We start from the raw sequence: 17,803 nt of genomic DNA, 5'->3' as shown, positions 1-17,803 counted from the left end.
GAATTCAGCCCCACCACTATCCCCAGCTGATGGGAGAGGGTGTAGGTGTTGGGATTTTTACAGTCGGTACTGATCCTGAGCTACTTTTCAGTGCTTGTTCTCTTTTATTCGTCTCAGGATAGTAATTGTCTGATATATGTGATGCTCCATCACCCCTGTAGCTGTTGGTTGGATTTCTGGCAATTCCAGAGGCTCCTGGCTGCTGTGAGGGGAGAGAGGAGACAGCTCTTGGCTACTGTACCCCTCCTGGTAACTGGGGTACAGGTGGGCCGGTGTGGGTGGGTGGGTCTTCTGGGAATAACTCCATGCCCGCTTTTGCTGCTTACAGGTTTCCTAGGTAGCATCATCAAATTGACATGATTTGTGGCAGCTTCACTACTGCTTACGGGGTTCAGAACAACAACAAACTGAGCTAGAGCCGCATCATTTCACTCTGTTGCTGTTTGAGGAAGCTATGAACAGCAGCAGAGGCAGTGGACCTCGCTGTCTGCAGACTCAAGAATACAACACGATGCTGGTTACGTTAGATTGACATTTGAAAGGACTAGAATCTTTTTCTTTCAATTGAAAGTTTAAATTCTGCCAAAATTGATGACTTGGGCTCCCATACTCAATGGGGAGTACTTACCCACTGGCCAAGGGCAAGTGGATTTTTTTTTTTAACTCCTGCAGTGCATACAGGATTCCTTACAGAATGCTCCTGGTGCTTTACATAAACTTGAAACATCAAATAAGTATATTTTCATTTTGTTGAAAAATGGAAACCAGTTTGGCTTCCCAAAAATGAAAAGGCAGCTCATTCCATAGTCATGAGGTATATGTGCTAAAAGTACAAGCTTCAAATATGTCTGAATTATATTTAGGACAGGTAATGAATCTGCAGACTTAGATCTAGCAGTATGAGTTACTTGTTTTAGTTAAAAACAAAACAAGTGCTTCCCAAATAAAAGATTGGAACATTATGAATCACAGATTCTGTATCTCCTGTTGTTACTTGTTACGCCTCTGGTCATCTACTGATTGTCACTTTCTGACACTGCAATTTTTCTTAAGCCTTTCTGGAGCAGTGCAAAAGCTATCATAATGTACAAAGCTATATTTAAATTCTTACCCCAGATAACACTTACAGTACTAAACTGCACAAAATTACTATGTCCCTGCTACATACAGACTTTCCAAAGATGCAGTTCTTCTCTGAAGAGTGTGTTACTTTGTGGAGAGACACTTACAGCCACAGTGGAACAGAAAATTCAGGTCCTCAGTAAGAGGAGAAGGAAAAAGACCAGGGTTTCAGAGTCTTACTGTAAAAAATTAATGGTTATTTTAACATACATATTATTTTGTTTCATTGCAAAAGGTATCTTTGCATCCAATGGATGAAAAATACTATTAAATGACACCTCCCACCACCAGATAGTAACTATCCCCGATTAGGGCCGGCTCCAGGCACCAGCAAAGGAAGCAGGTGCCTGGGGCGGCCAATAGAAAGGGGCAGCACTCTGTCTGTAATTGGGGCGGCATATCCGCGTCTTCGGCGGCAGTTCGGTGGCGGGTCCTTCACTCCCTCTCTCCCTCTTCAGCGGCAATTCGGCTGCAGGTCCTTCATTTTTTTTTTTGTCTTTTCCTCTTGGGGCAGCAAAAAAGCTGGGGCCAGCTTATGTTTATATAGTTTGTTTAACACAGTACTGTACTGCATTTGCTTTTTATTTTTTGTCTCTGCTGCTGCCTGGTTGTGTCCTTCCAGTTCCAAATGAGGTGTGTGGTTGACTGGTCAGTTCATAACTCTGAGGTTCTACTGTGCAAGTAAAAAAAATCATAGGTCTGACTCTTTGGAATGTACTATGAAATCTTAACATGTATTGGATGGAACCTGAAGTCAGTTATGTGATTCCCTCCCATCTGAGTCCAGAAACTGAGAACATTGAAATATTAGTCTGCAGCCATTCATTCTTATCACATGAGTTTTTGGGGAAAATTTCCAGTCAAATTGTGCCAAAAGTTTTGGTGCCGAGGACTCTTGTTCATGCCCTGTTTCTCCCTAGTTTTGTACTTCTCCTTCTGCCTTGCTTGGTAACACTCAGAAATTCACTTCTACTCCTTCCTCTCTAGAATAGATTAAAGAAAAGGTTACTCAACGGGAGTTAAAAGGGCAATAAACCAAGAAAAGGGGGGCAAGAAATGTTTAACTTTTGGAATGTAACATTAACCCACAGGTCCTGTGTTTCTTTGCCTTCCTCGTCTGTCACACTCAGGATTCTGAACTCTGGGGCAAGATCATTTCTTACTATTCTTGCTGTTAAGGAATATTTGACCTGAGTATCTTCAAGTAACTGTGACTGGCCTATTACTTTTACTATTACTATTATTTTAGAACAGTGGTTCTCAACCTATTTACTATTGTGGGCTGCGTCCAATACTACTTGTATGACCCTGAGGATGTCACATGGGCTGCATCTGTGTGCTGATTGGGCCGCAAGCGGCTTGCAGGCCACAGGTTGAGAACCACTGCTTCAGCAGAAGTAAGAAATCCTGCTCACTCTGCTATTTTTACTGCATTTGTAACTTACCTGTAGAATTCTTAACCCTACCTCTCTTTCCTTCTTGACTTGGCTTCCCTCTTAGTTACTACAGGAAATGTCAATTCAAGTCCTTCTCCCTCATCCCCCTCTCCTCTCCAAAAAGTACATTGGTTATCATTCTTGTGCAGCTGTTATTCTGCCCAGGGTTGTGCTGTCTACATAGGATCAGATAGATTCTGGTGGTGATAATCTTCTTTGGGAAGACTAAGAAGAGATATTTGTCATAGGTTTGAGTGAGCATTGTTACCTTTCTACTTCTCATCCTCAAAGGTGGTGATAGCCTTTTCTCACTTAGCTGCTGATACTGAGATTTCAGAGCCTGAGGAGGCGCCAGAGAAAGACCGTGATTATTCTCAAGATTTTCTGCTAGAATAGGGGTGGGTAAACTTTTTGGCCCGAGGGCCACATCTGGGTGGGGAAATTGCTTGCAGGGCCGGGGCAGGGGGTTAGGGTGCGGGGGCGGAGTTTGGGGTTTGGGAGGGGGTGCAGTGTGCAGGAAGGGGCTCAGGGCAAGGGGTTGGGGCAAAGGAAGGGTGCGGGGTGCATGAGGGGGCTCAGGGAAGGGGGTTGGGGTGCAGGAGGGGGCTCAGGACAGAGGGTTGGGGTGTAGGAGGGCTGGGGATGCAGCAGGGGGCTCAAGGCAGGGAGATGAGGTGCAGGAGGGGTGCAGAAGGGGGCTCAGGACGGGGAGTTGGGGTGCAGGAGGGGTGCGGGATGCAGCAGAGGGCTTAGAGGAGGGAGTTGGGGGGCGGGGTGCAGGAGGAGTTCAGGCTCCGGTCCACTGCCACTTACCTAGAGCGACTCCAGGGTGGCATGCTGCGCCGCTCCGGGAAGCGTCTGGCACCATGTCCCTGTGGTCCCTGAGGGTGGAGGGGGGGCGCAGAGGGCTCCTCTTGTTTCCCTTCCCTCGCCTGTGGGTACCTCCTCCGAAGCTCCCATTGGCCGCTTCCTGGAGTGGTGTGGTGCACGTGGCGGTGGCAATCCCACGGGCCAGATCCAAAGCCCCGAGGAGCTGGATCCGGCCCGTGGGCCATAGTTTGCCCACCCCTGTGCTAGAGGATTTATGCTGTTTGTGCAGAAATATTACACCAGTATGTTGCCTGGAAGTAAGCCTACAACTTCATCTTTTACCTGAGAAGAGCCATCAAAGGAGCACACCTAACCTTATGCAGTTCTAATTTGTCCATTGATAAATGACACCCTCCCGTGTCAACCTAAACAGTATGCTCACCAGACTCTTTAAGCGCCCAGCTTCTAAGGTGAAACAAATGGAGTGGATCCTGGAACATTTTTCACTGCACCAGTTTTGTGTACAAGGATCTGTCCATTCCCACCCCCAAATGTCTTGAAATAGAGACCTTGTCACAGGAGGTAGTGTCTCTGACAGTCATTGTGGGTTTTTTTTTTTTTCTGGCTTCAATCCCAGTACTGCTGTTGTGTCCTACAGAAGCTGTACCTACTGAGTATCCTCGTATATTGCCTCTGTCTTGTCTGGTTATGATTTCAGGTTCTCCAGCAGTTTCTGATCCTCTCTGGAATCAGTGCATCCAAAACATACAAGACTCTTTTCATTCCCCTGTCCTATTCAGTTAGTTAATGAAGAGTCACCTGTTTAGTGGATCTCCTAGGTTGGTAATAGGGACAGTGGACACTAAAGACCTTATTTTGAGTTCAGAATGAGCCTGAGGAAATGATTCTTTTCAGAGGAAAAACATGTACATCAATTTCCTTGCATATAGGGCTTTTAGGAAGGCATTGGTAGACCTCAGGGACTCTTAGGAATCTCAGGGGACTCCATCTGGGTCACAGCTCTCATGTGGGCATTTATCCGTTCTGTCTCTGTTAAACCTATTGAATAAAATTTTAAAAAGCACCAAAGTCCCATCTAAAGTCACTGGGATATAGGTTCCTAAGTGATGCCAGTGCTTTTGATATTTTACCCAGTGCTTCTACATCCCTTGATCTTTCTGCCAGTTTCTCTTTAAGCCTTTGAGTTCTATGTCCGTGGCGTTGCTGACTTTAAAAACCCTTTCCCAGTCGCTGCTTTTCTGAAAATAGGGTAAACGAGCTTGGCAGCTCTGTTCTCTTTACTGCCAACCTATTTCTGGATCTCCACGGTATAGCGAGGCTTTCTTCCTTTCTCCAGTAGTTTCAAGGTTTCGTCTTGGTCAAGAAGTACTATCACTGCCCAGTTTTATTCTTCCACTCAGAATAAAAAAGAAAACAGCACGTGGCCTTTGACTGTTGTTGAACCTTAACAGTCAGCTTTGAAACAATGAAGGATTTTTGGTCTTTAGGGTCGTCTTGTTATGGGAAGAGCCAAGGATGGGGACCAAAATCTCTAAGGTAACTCTAGTCTGCTAGATGGTATTTGGGAGGCCTATTCAGATGAAGGAGTACATTGAAAAAAACAATGTCAAAACCTGTTCTGCCTTGGATGTAGTCAATCTTTGGGACAGAGAAGGGGACATTTTGGTGGAAGAGAGAAATAAAGTTTGTGTGCATTTTTTCACCTGGTATGATTGAATTACTGCATGTGCATCAACAAATGCAGTTTTTGGCTATGGAGTGATGAGAGAAGTTGTATCTGAGCAACTTCTACCCATTCTTTCAATGAAAGACTGCTAGAAAAATCCCCTCTTGGTCCTCCTTCAGGTACCTTCTCAAAACTCACCTCTTCCATAATGAATACAGCAGACTGCAATCTGATTATGGTAGTGCAGGTGGACAGCTGCAGTCACTGCAGAACGGTGCATGTCAGATTATATTTGCTACTCTGTCTCCACCGCTCTCCTCCTGGCCCTCTTGTTTGTCTCGTATATCTGTTACTTGTCTTTTTTACACTGTAAGCTCTTTGGGGGAAGAGACAGTCACAGAGTATATGTTTGTACACAGGCACAATGGAACTTTGACATTGTTGTGGTCGTATTCCATTGCAGACAGGTGAATTGGAGTTGCAAAGACTACAGTTTTTATTTTGTAAATGTTTCTGAATCTTGGTTACATTATTCTGGACTGATAATTCTAAAATTCATCATTTTAGGCATATTTTAATGTATTATATTTAAGCCACTGATGGCTTATTTTAGTTCACTTTTATGTAGAAACAATCCCTAATTTGTATATTTTAACACTGCTTCTCTCCATTTTGGAGTGCTAAGGAAGCTTTGTCAAGGGGCTTTAAGGAACAGTGCCAGAAAATTAGTTGTTTCCATGAACATTTTTGATGCAGTTTGACTGTTGCTTCTATGTGTCATATGAGAAATATTTCAAATTGGTGTCAGTTTTATGTTTCTCTCAGATATAAATTTAAGTTCAACTTTATTATCATGTGGGTTAAATTTAAGAGGGAGTTTAAAAGACAATTGGCATTATGTATTTGTATTTATAATAGTGGATTGGGACCCCATTGTACTGGGCACAAACACATAGTGTGAAACAGCTTCTGTCCTGAAGAGTTTACTGTATAAATTGACAAGGCATAGGGTGGAGGGCAAGAGAAACATGGAGACAGGTGGAGTGACTTGCCTAAGATCACACAACAGAGCTGAGAATGGAACCCTAGTCATGTGACTCCCAGTCAGTACGCTATCCACTAGACCTTTCTCTGTGTGTGCATATATGTATAAATATATAAAATAAAGAGGATAAAATACAGGCACTCCATAATATAGTTTGTATCCTGTGGTAAATTGACTGTATGTAGTTGCTGAATTTGTAGGAATAAAAAGCACCAAACTAAAAAAGCACAGGTCACTCCATCACTTGCCCTTAGATCTTTAAGAGTTGACATTACTTACAATATTTTTTAAGGCTTACCCTTCTGCACTTTGGTGCTGATCATCAAAGAATTTAAGCATGTGCTTTAGCGAACTGGGGCCTTAGAACAGTTGATTCTCTTACTTAAGATGATGGATTTTATTCTTTCGGTTAATATTTTTGCTTGTAATTTGTTCAGTGCTTCATTTCTCCACCTAGTGAACTCTGTCATACTATAGGCTGATGCGTACCGCAAACCATCTATCCAACTTTCATAGAAGTTATACAAAATACTGTTGCTCGTTTTCTAAAGGGTCAGCAATAAAATAGTTTATTTTAAATCAAGAAGTAACACTGGAAAGTACTACACTATGAAGACCTGTGAAAATGAGAATGTAATCTGTATGAACAGCTTGCTTTCCTAGCTATAATGAAAATATATTTTTATTTTACTTATATAGTTATTTCAGTTTTTGTTTACCAATTCTGTTTTTTCCCCAAGAGCTAGATAGGAGTGTTAAGTGCTTGAATCCTGTTTAAAGGTAATATGTGCTATATTGTAGTTATACTGCAAAATTATAACACATACAGTGAAAGTGTGAAGATTTTACAGTTAATCCGTGTTTAGTTGTAATTGGAAACAATAGTACAGTTACAGTTACATTTTGTGATGTGCTAAACATATGTCATCATTTAAGGTCTGTAAAGCAAAAACATTTTGTCTTTTAATATGTCCCAAGTCTCCATTGTTACTGTGTAACTTGCTGAAATTAGGATCCACACTGTGTATTAGTGCCATATTGCAGACATTACTTTTATCTAAGTATGGAGGGAGGGAGAGTAAACAATTGTTACAGTGAATAGTGACTACTAATATAATATTTGATAGTCTTATTTGTGACATTTACCAACTACATTGGGTACAATAAAAATCAACACTTCTTATTGGTCCAACCCCCCCTATTGTTTGGAGGTGGGAAATAGGCACCAGCTGTGAAAATTAAAGTTGTGTGGCCCTTTCTACAAATTCCATGCTTACAATCCTTTTCATAGTGAAATAGAAGGTGTAATGTCTCTATATTTTCGATGCTTTATGTAACAAAGGCAACCTGTGTTCATCTATCCTTCGTCATGGTTAATAAAATTCAGTTATAGAATTTTTTGAGAGACCCGAATTAGTAACTAAAAAAACTTGTGTGGAAATGGAAACTAGAGTATTGGAGTCCCCAAATGCTTACTGTCCCTTTAAAATGTATACAGATTGCGTCAAGAACAGCTTTCAAAGTTTTTTCTGGGAAGGTGTAGCCTCCCTTTAGCAATATAGCAGCAAAAGTTGATTTATTAATTATTTTCTTTCCTCTTAGTAAAAAAAAGTAAATCCTCTTTAAATTTTGCATCTTTTTTGAGAGAGAGAAATTAAGATTTCTTGCAGATATGTACAAATCCATTTGTACACACATGGACGTTAAAGAGGGAGAAAGTCTTACTAGATCAATAATCCATTCCCCTGCCAGTGCAAGTTTCTTCCCTGTATCCAGTGGATACACCAGTTTGGGTTTAAATGACTAAAGTGGTGGTTTTTTCCCTAATTTAACAGATCTTACTTTTTGGGGAGCAGTTTCCTGATACTCAATCTTAGAATTTTCCCTTGCTTAATTTAATCCTTTTTACCTATATCCAGTCAAAGTGTATGTTCATCTGAACGCTTGTTAACTTAACCACTATGATGTGAAGGGTGATATGTTCTCTGAGGTTTGTCTTAATCAGCCAGCTTTGCCAACATCTCCTGGTTAAGAGCAGGGAGGCTATAAATTGGTTTTCTAATAATATGAGCCCCTTATTGTCCAGAGCTCTTAGCATTTTAAGAAATCTTTAGTTCATTGAGGTTTGATGGTAGACAGAGCTTGTGAAGGCCGATGCTCAGCTCAGTGGCTGTCTGTCTGTAATGCAATAACTTTTTAACTTCTTATCCAATCAATCCAGAATTTCAGAGAATTTTTCAGGCCTCCGTGGTCAGAACTCTCTGCTGCTGTTAGGGAAAATCTGGAAAAATGGGGGACACATGGAACCCTGACAGTTGATTAGCACTGCCACAGCTGTAAACACCTCTGTAATTGACTGTAGATAAAGGACTAGTTGGTGGCACCCATTAACACCCGCCAGCATCACACTACTCAGTCTTGTCTGTTGTCCTCCCAATAGAGTTTAACAGATAGATACCCTCAATGATTTATATCTCAAAAAGAAAGAAGACAAACAACTTGGGGGAGTATGGGGAAGTGCACACAGTCCCTGACACGGGGGATTCTGGTATGGGGGGAAGAGGAATAGAGAACAACCTGGCAGGGGGAAGATTAGGTGATCCCGATAAGGGGATATGGGGGGACACACAAAGCCTCTACCATGCAGGCCTATCTTAACTGATGTGCGCTCGGGACACTTTCACAGGGCTTCCATCTCAGGGGCCCCCCAGCTACTGGGAAAAAAAAACAAAATAAAACTGAGTGATGCTGCAACCCTGTGCACGGTTTAGCAGGCAGTGCCATTTACTCAAATTTGGCCCAGCTGCTCCTCCATCACAGCTGGGATCAGGAGTGGCAATCCTAGCTGGGACAGGAGTGGAGCACTGAGCTAGGAGATGTGGAGGAGGGTGCACAGCCAAGAAGGTCATGGAGCAAGTTGCTGTGCTTTGGGGTGAGTGGGGAGTATTGGGAAGCCGTGTAGGGGGGGCAAGTGGAACACGGGTGTGTGTGTGCGGGATTGAGGGCTGGAACGTTGGGGGAGAGGGGGATGTTGGAGGTTGTGGCCAGTATGGCTGAGGTGTTGTGCGGCCGTGGTGAGCAGGATATATTTCAGGGCTGCTGGGATGTGTGTGGCGGCTGTCAGGCTAAGTGGGAGCTGGTGGAGAGTTGTTGAGGTATATATGGGGTAGGAGGGGCATTCTAGGGTCTGTTTCTGAGACGTGTTATTCATACACTGGTATATTTTAACTTCCAAAACAGCTCTGTCAGGGTAGATTTGATTTAAATCACTAGTTAGGAAGACTCAATTTAATCATGGATTTCTACATAAAAGTGCATTCTTGTTGGTTGTTATAATCTTAATACATATTCTTCACAGGTAGAGGAACTTCATTAAAATATTCCCAAACTGGGTCTCCTTTATGGCCTGCTGCCATTATAGGTTTTCCCTTCTAGTGAGAGAATGGTATGGTAGATCTAAAATCAATGAAGTCTACACTCAGAAAGGCCTCAAGAATTCCGGAATATGCTGCTCAAAAAGTTTCACTTTTGTTTCTATTGCCTGTCCCTCCCTTCTCAAATTTATCTCCAGACTTCTCCTTGTCCAGATCGATTCCGCCCCCAACAATCTTCTATTCATTGAACTTTTTTGAAACTTTGCACTTTTAGAGAGAGGTAAAGGATTGACTCTCTGTATACAAATTTGCAGAGGGACAATAGGGTTGAGGTCTGTTATTTTTCACCTCTACATATTAGTTATTTATTTAAAAACATTTTTGCTGTTAACAAGCATGTTATCTCTGGAGACAGAAATCCACAGTTTGAGAACTGCAAAACTAAGCATTTCTGATGGTATCTTCTAGACTGAGCACTGAGTCCCATTGGGTAGATAGAAAGATTAACCTAAATAATCTATACAGAAGCCCTGGAGCCCTATAAAATTGAGTCACTAATCCATGAACTATTGGAACTCATTTACAAAACTTTTCTTAAACATTACATGAATATATTGTCTCATATAAATTATTATACTCATATATATTATTATATATATATATTATTACTAGAATTAGAATTTATAATCCCTATTCCATGATGAGATATCTTTGAGCTATAATGTATCTTAATTAAAACTATCTTTAGATAGGGTTTTTCCTCAAAAAGCATTTTATCAAAAAAATCAGATTAAAATAAAAAAAACCCAGATTTTTTTTTTAAATCATTGATTTTTATCCACCCTGATCTCTGTGTAGAAATAAAACCAAAAATGACTGCAGGAATTCTCTGTACAAGGACTTTGACATAGATGAAGTGTAACTCTTCAGGAAGGTATATAATACACTTTAAATGCAGCAGTTTTTATTTTGTTTAAAGCTAATTAGTGCTGTTTTCGTCTCATATTTTTCTCTATTCTTATACCAATCTTTTAAGTTACTGTGAGATCAAATTACTTTGTCCAATTTTAGTGTGAAAGCAGAATTAAAATGAAAAGCAATTCATATGCTGATATGGAAACTTTTCTTAATTCTTTACATGACGTTATCTGAAAGAAAAAAGTGTACTACTTAATATGCAGTTAGTTTTTGGTGAAGCCACATGAAATTTTCCCATTTTTTGCACGTAATTCACATACAAATCAGTATTTATCAATAACAATCACTTTGATATCTGAACACTGAAATCTCAATAATCCTTTGGCTGGCAAATATTCAAGGTGTAAATGGGAGGAATTGACAAGTAAAAGCCAATTTTTTACCTTTATGAAAAGGATTAATGAATTTAAAAAAAAAATTTAGAGACATTAACATCCTCTGACCTGTAGTTATTCAAACAGTAAAGATGGTATGAGAAAATAGAAAATGTTCTTACAGAGTGCTCTTTTGAGCTATTTGCCTTGACAGGTAAATGAGACAAAATAGGTTCTCTTTTCTCATTCTTAATGGACTCTAATTTACCTGCAATTGGAGAGCAATGGAATTTGGAAGCTTATCTGGTAGAAGATGCTTGCTCACTAGATGGAAACCAGAAAAATGTATAGCTTCTATAGTCTCTCCCTCTCAGTATATAGCCTTCATAGATAAAATGTTAGCTTTCACCTGTTTCTCTATGGGACTGCTTCAGTTATTACTGAGATCAGTTTATCTGCTTTTGAGAATCCAAGCAAGGGCTAACATAATATTCTTTCTTTTAGAAGAGCTTGAAATACCTTCATGTCTATCATATTATACATATCTCAAGACAATTGTTCATTTGTACTGAAAATAACCACCGTTGTTTTCTGCTATTTGTTAATTTCTTTTTGTTTGTGCTACCAGTCCATCTCTTTGTTTAATAGACCATTAAAATACTTTAAATATTTAAGTCAATTAGAAATTGAACCACATTATCTGAAGAATGACATCCTTCCTTTACAACTACCCCAGCCAAAAAGTAAGAGACTATCTAAGACTTCAGGTCAGGGAAGGGCTGGGAAAGAAACTTGCAAAAAAAACCTGCTGTTGGCTATTATCTTTTCTCAAGAGCTACTAAACTTTGGTCATGTTATTGGTTGATAGCAGGTGAAAATCAGCCCAATTTCAACCTCTTCATATATGTTAAACATCAAAAAACCTCTCTGGTTTTTGCAAGAGTGTTACAAAGTTGTAAACCTAACCAGCTATATCAAAATACCATTCCACCAGATGATGTATAGAAATGCATGAACTAAGGCAGTGATACTATGGAGAGAGTTGCTGTTCCTAGATTTGCACTAGACTGATAAAGGTTAAGGAGATCTGAGACATCAGAATACGGTGAGGGTTGTTGTGTGGCAACCTGGTCTATAATCTTAGCTGGAAGAGGAAGATTAGGTAGTTAGCCAATTGTCATTGTCAAGTGCTGATAATTTCCTGAGAAAAAACTTCTTTATGACAGCAAACTGCCTTTTCAAAGGGAGGCATTGACATTTTTTACAAGTAATATTTCTTCCATATTAGTTCTTTTCATCCAGGAAGACATGGATCCAAATAACACATTGTGACCTGAATCATTCCCCCTACTTCTGGTATCTCAGTATCAGTGGCCAAAACGCAGCCAGAGAAGTCTTAGTTTTTGCCATATGTGGATGTCTTCTTGTATCTGTGAGATGTAGTGTGGTCCAAACCCATTCATTTTTTTTATCCACAAAGTAACTTGGAATTTCCTCTCAATGAGGGGAACTTAAAATTGGACATCATATTTCGGCTTATCAACCAAAACAAACCTGGTGGTTGAAAATTTAAGGCCTTATTGGAGAGGTGAAGGACATTGCTTTGCCTCCCTGGCCACCAACAGGATAGTACTCCTATCTCAAACTGTAGGAAGTAGGGGTTGGTCCCTGACATCAGTTAAAATTTGGAACTGCCAAACCTCCAATGTGAACCTAGATCACAGATGTGACCAGCCATTGTCAGTTCAACCAATATCCATCTAGGATGGTCCCATGGACATCATGGTGGTTGTAAAATTCTCAGCTGCTTCAGAAGATTGATTAATGCGGATTTTAGTCACTTCCAGCTCCCCCATGGTGAGAGCCTTCATCAGTACACTTAGAACTTTTGTAGCACAGTGGGGCATTGGGATTAAGTTGGAACCAGGTTTGGTTTATCCACACTGGAATTCACATATAGGATGCACACATTGCTTTTAATCTCATTTTTGCAGATCTCCTCGTTTTCAGGATTAATGCAAACAGCACAGCCACAGAACTGATGCAGCCCTCCCTCTTTTGGCTTCTGCTATATTGATCGCCTAGTTGCAAACAATTATTGTGTCATGTAACCAGGTTTCAGCATTGCATGAAAAATTGGGGGGCGAGGGGAGGCTCTTGGCTTTAATTATATGATAGACAATTGAAATTTTTGTTTAACACTGATCTTTCATTTAACAGTAGGAACCAGAGAATGGGATTTGTGATGCTGACACCCTAATGTCTTGAAGGGAGAAATCAATGAAGTTGAGATTAGAAATTTCTGTTAGTCTGCCATTACATATGGTTTCTCCTAGCTTATTACTGCTGTTATTGAGGATCAGAACCCTCACAACTGATCCCTGCACACTCTGCTTCCACATCCTCTACATGTAACATCAGTGTTCAGCTTTCTTGAACAGCAAGTGGTGGCCATCAAAGTGATGCAGCAAAATAAGTACCACAGGATTGGCTTCAAAGGCCATTTATGCAACTAAACCACCCTCTCCCAACCTAGTATCTCACTGCCCAATGTCCCTATAAAGGTTTCGAGGGGAGAGGGAGGCAACTTTTCCCAATGGATGAGTTTCAAACACCAAAAAATTCAAAACCATTAATTTCTCCTATCTTGTGGTAGATCTCACCCCCATCCCTTGCCAGCTCTCTCAATTTTATCCTGAATCTCACAAAACTTGCTATTTTTTTTTAAAAGCCCTATTTCATATGACTGCTTGATAATCTCAGCTTTTAATTTTTAAAAAATTAGTTTCTAGCTGTCATGGTTGTGGATTAAAGCTTGAAAACGTGAACTGTAAAGCCTCAAAAATCAGAAAACAAATAAAAAGAACCCAAAATATATTGTGTGTGGTTTTTTTTTTAAGTCTCCTGATTTTTAAACCAATCTTATGATTTTAATGGGCTAAACTTTTTATTTTATTTAACACTTGGAGTTGGCCCTACTAGAAAAAATAGTTACGTTTTATGCCACAATCCAAAAGTAAGCCCTCAAATCTAGGTCTGTTGTTGGAGGGTAGTTCATGGTGAGTAAATAGGGGAGTACCCTTGTCTCTTTCAGAGTATCCTGATTGGTTGGAAAAAGGGGAAAAGGCAGGCCCGAGCTCTGTTGGTGCACAGGCCCCCTGCACTTTCTATCAGTTTTTGGAGTTAATGTTGGCTGTGCTAGGTGCACGTATCTAACATACCTATCTGGCAAATCTAGATACAATTTCTGATGTGCAGTGGGAGGCTCTGATATTCAGGAAGGTCCTTAAGCACATGCCTAACTTCAAATCCATGTGCATGTCCAATGAAGTGCATACTTGCTGGATCAGTGTCATACTTATACCATGAATACATAAGGTAAACATTAAATAGATTCTTATTAAAGAATACATAAACAATATTCTCATTAAACATGAATTACAAGTACTTACCAAACTTTCTACTGTCAGTTGATAAATATATTATCTAATAATGTTTACCATTTAATGGTATTCATCCAAAAGGACACTGAATAGACACTGAAATCAAGATAATAATAAATGATAGATAAATATCCTAACAATTCCTGGGTAAGAGTTAAAATTGTTTTATGATGAATATGCATTTCTTTGTAATTAGTGAGTAAAATCCTTGACCTATTTAAGTTAATGGGAATCTTTGTCATTGACTTGGGATCAAGATTTCACTCAATAAGAATAATGTGCTTGTCTGTTATGAGGGCAGTATAAGATTTATGATTTTTCCACAGTTTAGTGCTTGGATCTTGCAATTGATGTGATAGGTAATATTGTTGTTGTCACTTAACAACCTTAACTGGTTATGTAATGAAGTTTTGAAAGTACATTGAGATTTTACCATATGCTAAGCTTAAAAACCACTCTCAGAATTAATAAACCACTCAAGGTCAAAAAAGAACAAAGAAGAGCTAGTGATAACATAACATGTAATAATGGTATCTGCAACTGGACTAAGTTAAAACATGAAGGTTAAATAATCTGCCTAGTACTTTGAAGGAAAGAAAGGAGCTTCCATGGAACACTGCTAACTATAACCTCTTCAGCATAGTGGTTCACTCTGTGCATATTCCAGTCCAAGCAGCACACCTTCCATAATTTAAATGTGTTTCCTCAAAACCACAATCTTAACTTGAGCCAGTACTCTGGGCCATGTAAAATTTGATTTTTTTCTTAATTGTATATACCATAACTGCAGACTGTATATTTCTAGTGTTTCCTGATAGATGAGAGTTGTTAACAAAAATATTTTAAAGACATACTTGATTGTGCTAGGCAGCAAAACCTTAGCAGTAACATTTATTTTGAAGTAGTCAAAGGCAAGCAGATATTTAATTCTGAAACCAAGTAGTATTACTACAAGATCTCTATTTTTGGTTTTCCTTGATAGCAAGTTGTCATGTTTGTGACACAATGTCATTTCTTGGAATCACTTCACAGGTGTTTGAGTTGAGGGTATTTAAAGGGTAAATTACTGCAGAAAGATAGGATTTTCCCAACCCAGCTTTTATTATAGAGGACAGATTCTTCTTTCTGCTGTTCTACTCTAATATCCCCCAAAATAGATTTTGTTCTTTTAAATTTTTTTTTCATTTATTGTTTAAATATAAATGTTTATGTAGAAATAGGAGGATACCTTCCCACACTCCCCCCCCCCCCAAGATTGTAAAAATTCGATATACTAAGACATACAAATGAAATTGGGGGGAACCCCACTTGATATTCAGTGTAAAATTGTAAACTGTCACTCTCTCAAAACAAATCAAAAGAAAAATAATGACCCATAAAAAGCAGAGGAGAAAATCATGAATGGTTACAAGGAGGAAAAAAAAGGTACTTTCCTGCATTTTTTGATATTTTAAAGGAGGAATAAAAGGTGCTGTCCTTGCAGAGTTTTGCACTGAAATAGGGGAACATAAAATGAGGCTTAGCTAAGGTTGTTAGCTTTAGATCAGAAGTCACTGAGTGATTGCTATCTTTGACTTCTAGAATACTTTATGCTAAAAAGAGATTTTATTTCTAAATTACTGATTTAAATCCACTTTTCTCTACACTCCTTTGCAACTAGTCAAGGCACCTTTAAATCTAGAGTGTTGGGATTTTTTTTGCCTAGAAGTTTTCTTTGTGTCTTTTCACAGCCATTGTTTGTTCTCCCACCATGGTGCTCATCCTTCTGGTCAGAGATTTGAATTGGACTCCTTTCAGAATATGTCAGTGATGCTTTTCTCCTTTTTCAGGGGGTTGCTGAAAACATACAGCTTCATATCTCATAGCACACTGGTCAGATCTCCTTACATCTGAGAACAAAACAGATACTGTAATTGCAACCCATTCTTAAAGATCCACAGATGTTCATGGATCACTTGGGTGGTGGCGGTGGGGAGAAATCACTGTAGTAGGTATGAATTCTACTTCTAACTTCATCATTTCTTCTCCCCGCCCACCCCACCCCCACCCTCTCAATTCCCCCCTGCCTGTGTTTTGTTACTAATGACATTTCCATGAAAACATCTTTGTTCCTTGGTTCATGTGTTCCTGCTGTTTTTTCCTCTTTTGAAGTCAGTCTTCTGTTTTTATATCACATTTGCTGTACTGGTGGCTGTGACATCACAAACACAGGATGTGAGGAGACAACATGAACTGCTAGGGAATACAGATCTTATTTGCACTTAAATATCCTTCCTAGGGAAGAGGAGAAGGGTCAGGTGAGGGGGAATGAAATTATGGTATAGGGTCAAAATTGTTTCCAAATAGAGTATATTTCAATGCTTTTAGTAGGGTCTCAGAAGCTCTTTAAATTAAAAACTGAACCATAGTCACTGAGGTCAGGGAAACTATATTAGAATGCTGTTAGCAGCAGAATCCAAATTATATGTGCTTGAAGCTAGCAATGTTGTGGTCCCTATTCAGTTGGGCCTAAGAAATCATCCTTGTTAAGTAAAGACAGTAAAATCTTTACAATATTGATATTCCTCCGACTTGATGTAATGGTAGACATTGGGAATGAGGTGAATTTTGGGTGGAGGAATAATTTCCTTAGAAATTTTAAGCAGGAATTCCAAATCTTACGAACTCAGAAAAGTGTGTACTAGAAACTGCACATTGATGTGTCAAATTCAAACAGGACAACATCTTGGCACTTGTCAGTTTTAAAAGACTGGATTAAAGGAGTAAAATAAGTAAGATCAGCTAAACATTGACACTTTTGTTAGTGAAAGCAGCTGAAAGAAAATGTGCACTATTTTTTTCTACAGCATATTTGTATTAAAACTGGCCTTCTCAGCAGAACGAGAGATTTTCATAAACTCTTTCCATTCATAGATCCTTCAGTTTCATATCACATTCTGGCTTTAAAACTGTCAGTAACTTTTTTTAGGTTTTAACAATTTCGAAGAGAAAAGATATACCTGTAAACATCCATAAAATGAAAACAAAATCTTAACATTAAACAATTGCCAGTTATTTCACCAAATAGTGTTTTTGGACTGGTTTAAAAAATGATTAGATATTGGCATAATTTAACACACTTTTCTTTTACCTGAAATATGTGTGTTTATTTAATTTCAATAATTTATTAATGTGTTGGATTTTTTTGCATGGCTGTGACGGGGGAAAGAGGGCTGATACGTGCTTTATCACCTCTTGGTTGTTCCCTGGATGTAATTTTAGTAACATTTTGCATTTGTCTCGGCAGCGGGTGTGACTTGAAAAAAAATTTTTTTTTAGACTTGCTGTAAAAATAAATATGGCTAATTTGTCTGGAGCTATAAGTGGGCTCAGTTCCATTGAGTTAGATCAGTGGTTCTCAAACTTATTTGATTGGGCCCCCCTTCTTTGTGTCTGTAGTCGTTCACGCTCCTTCTCCCTGCTCAAGTACATATTCCACACCCAGCTCTGAAGGCCGAGCGGAGAGCAGCGGCTGCTGCTTGGCACCCAGCTCTGAAGGCCGAGCGGAGAGCAGCGGCTGCTGCTTGGCACCCAGCTCTGAAGGCCGAGCGGAGA

At 39.6% G+C, this 17,803-nt stretch overlaps 1 protein-coding gene across 1 annotated transcript in view; it reads left to right on the top strand.

Annotated features, from left to right (window-relative positions):
• Positions 1-17,803, top strand: part of ASXL3 (ASXL transcriptional regulator 3) — a 157,650-nt gene that overhangs the window by 33,616 nt on the left and 106,231 nt on the right. Inside the window, exon 3 of the mRNA XM_048840570.2 lies at positions 7,816-7,818. Within this exon, the coding sequence (XP_048696527.2) occupies positions 7,816-7,818 (3 nt within the window). The remainder of the gene's footprint in view (positions 1-7,815; positions 7,819-17,803) is intronic.

Source organism: Caretta caretta, chromosome 2 (genome assembly GCF_965140235.1).
Source record: "Caretta caretta isolate rCarCar2 chromosome 2, rCarCar1.hap1, whole genome shotgun sequence".
In the NCBI taxonomy this organism is placed as follows: domain Eukaryota; kingdom Metazoa; phylum Chordata; order Testudines; family Cheloniidae; genus Caretta; species Caretta caretta.
The sequence above is the reverse complement of the archived record's forward strand: the minus strand, read 5'-3'. Positions and strand labels throughout refer to the sequence as shown.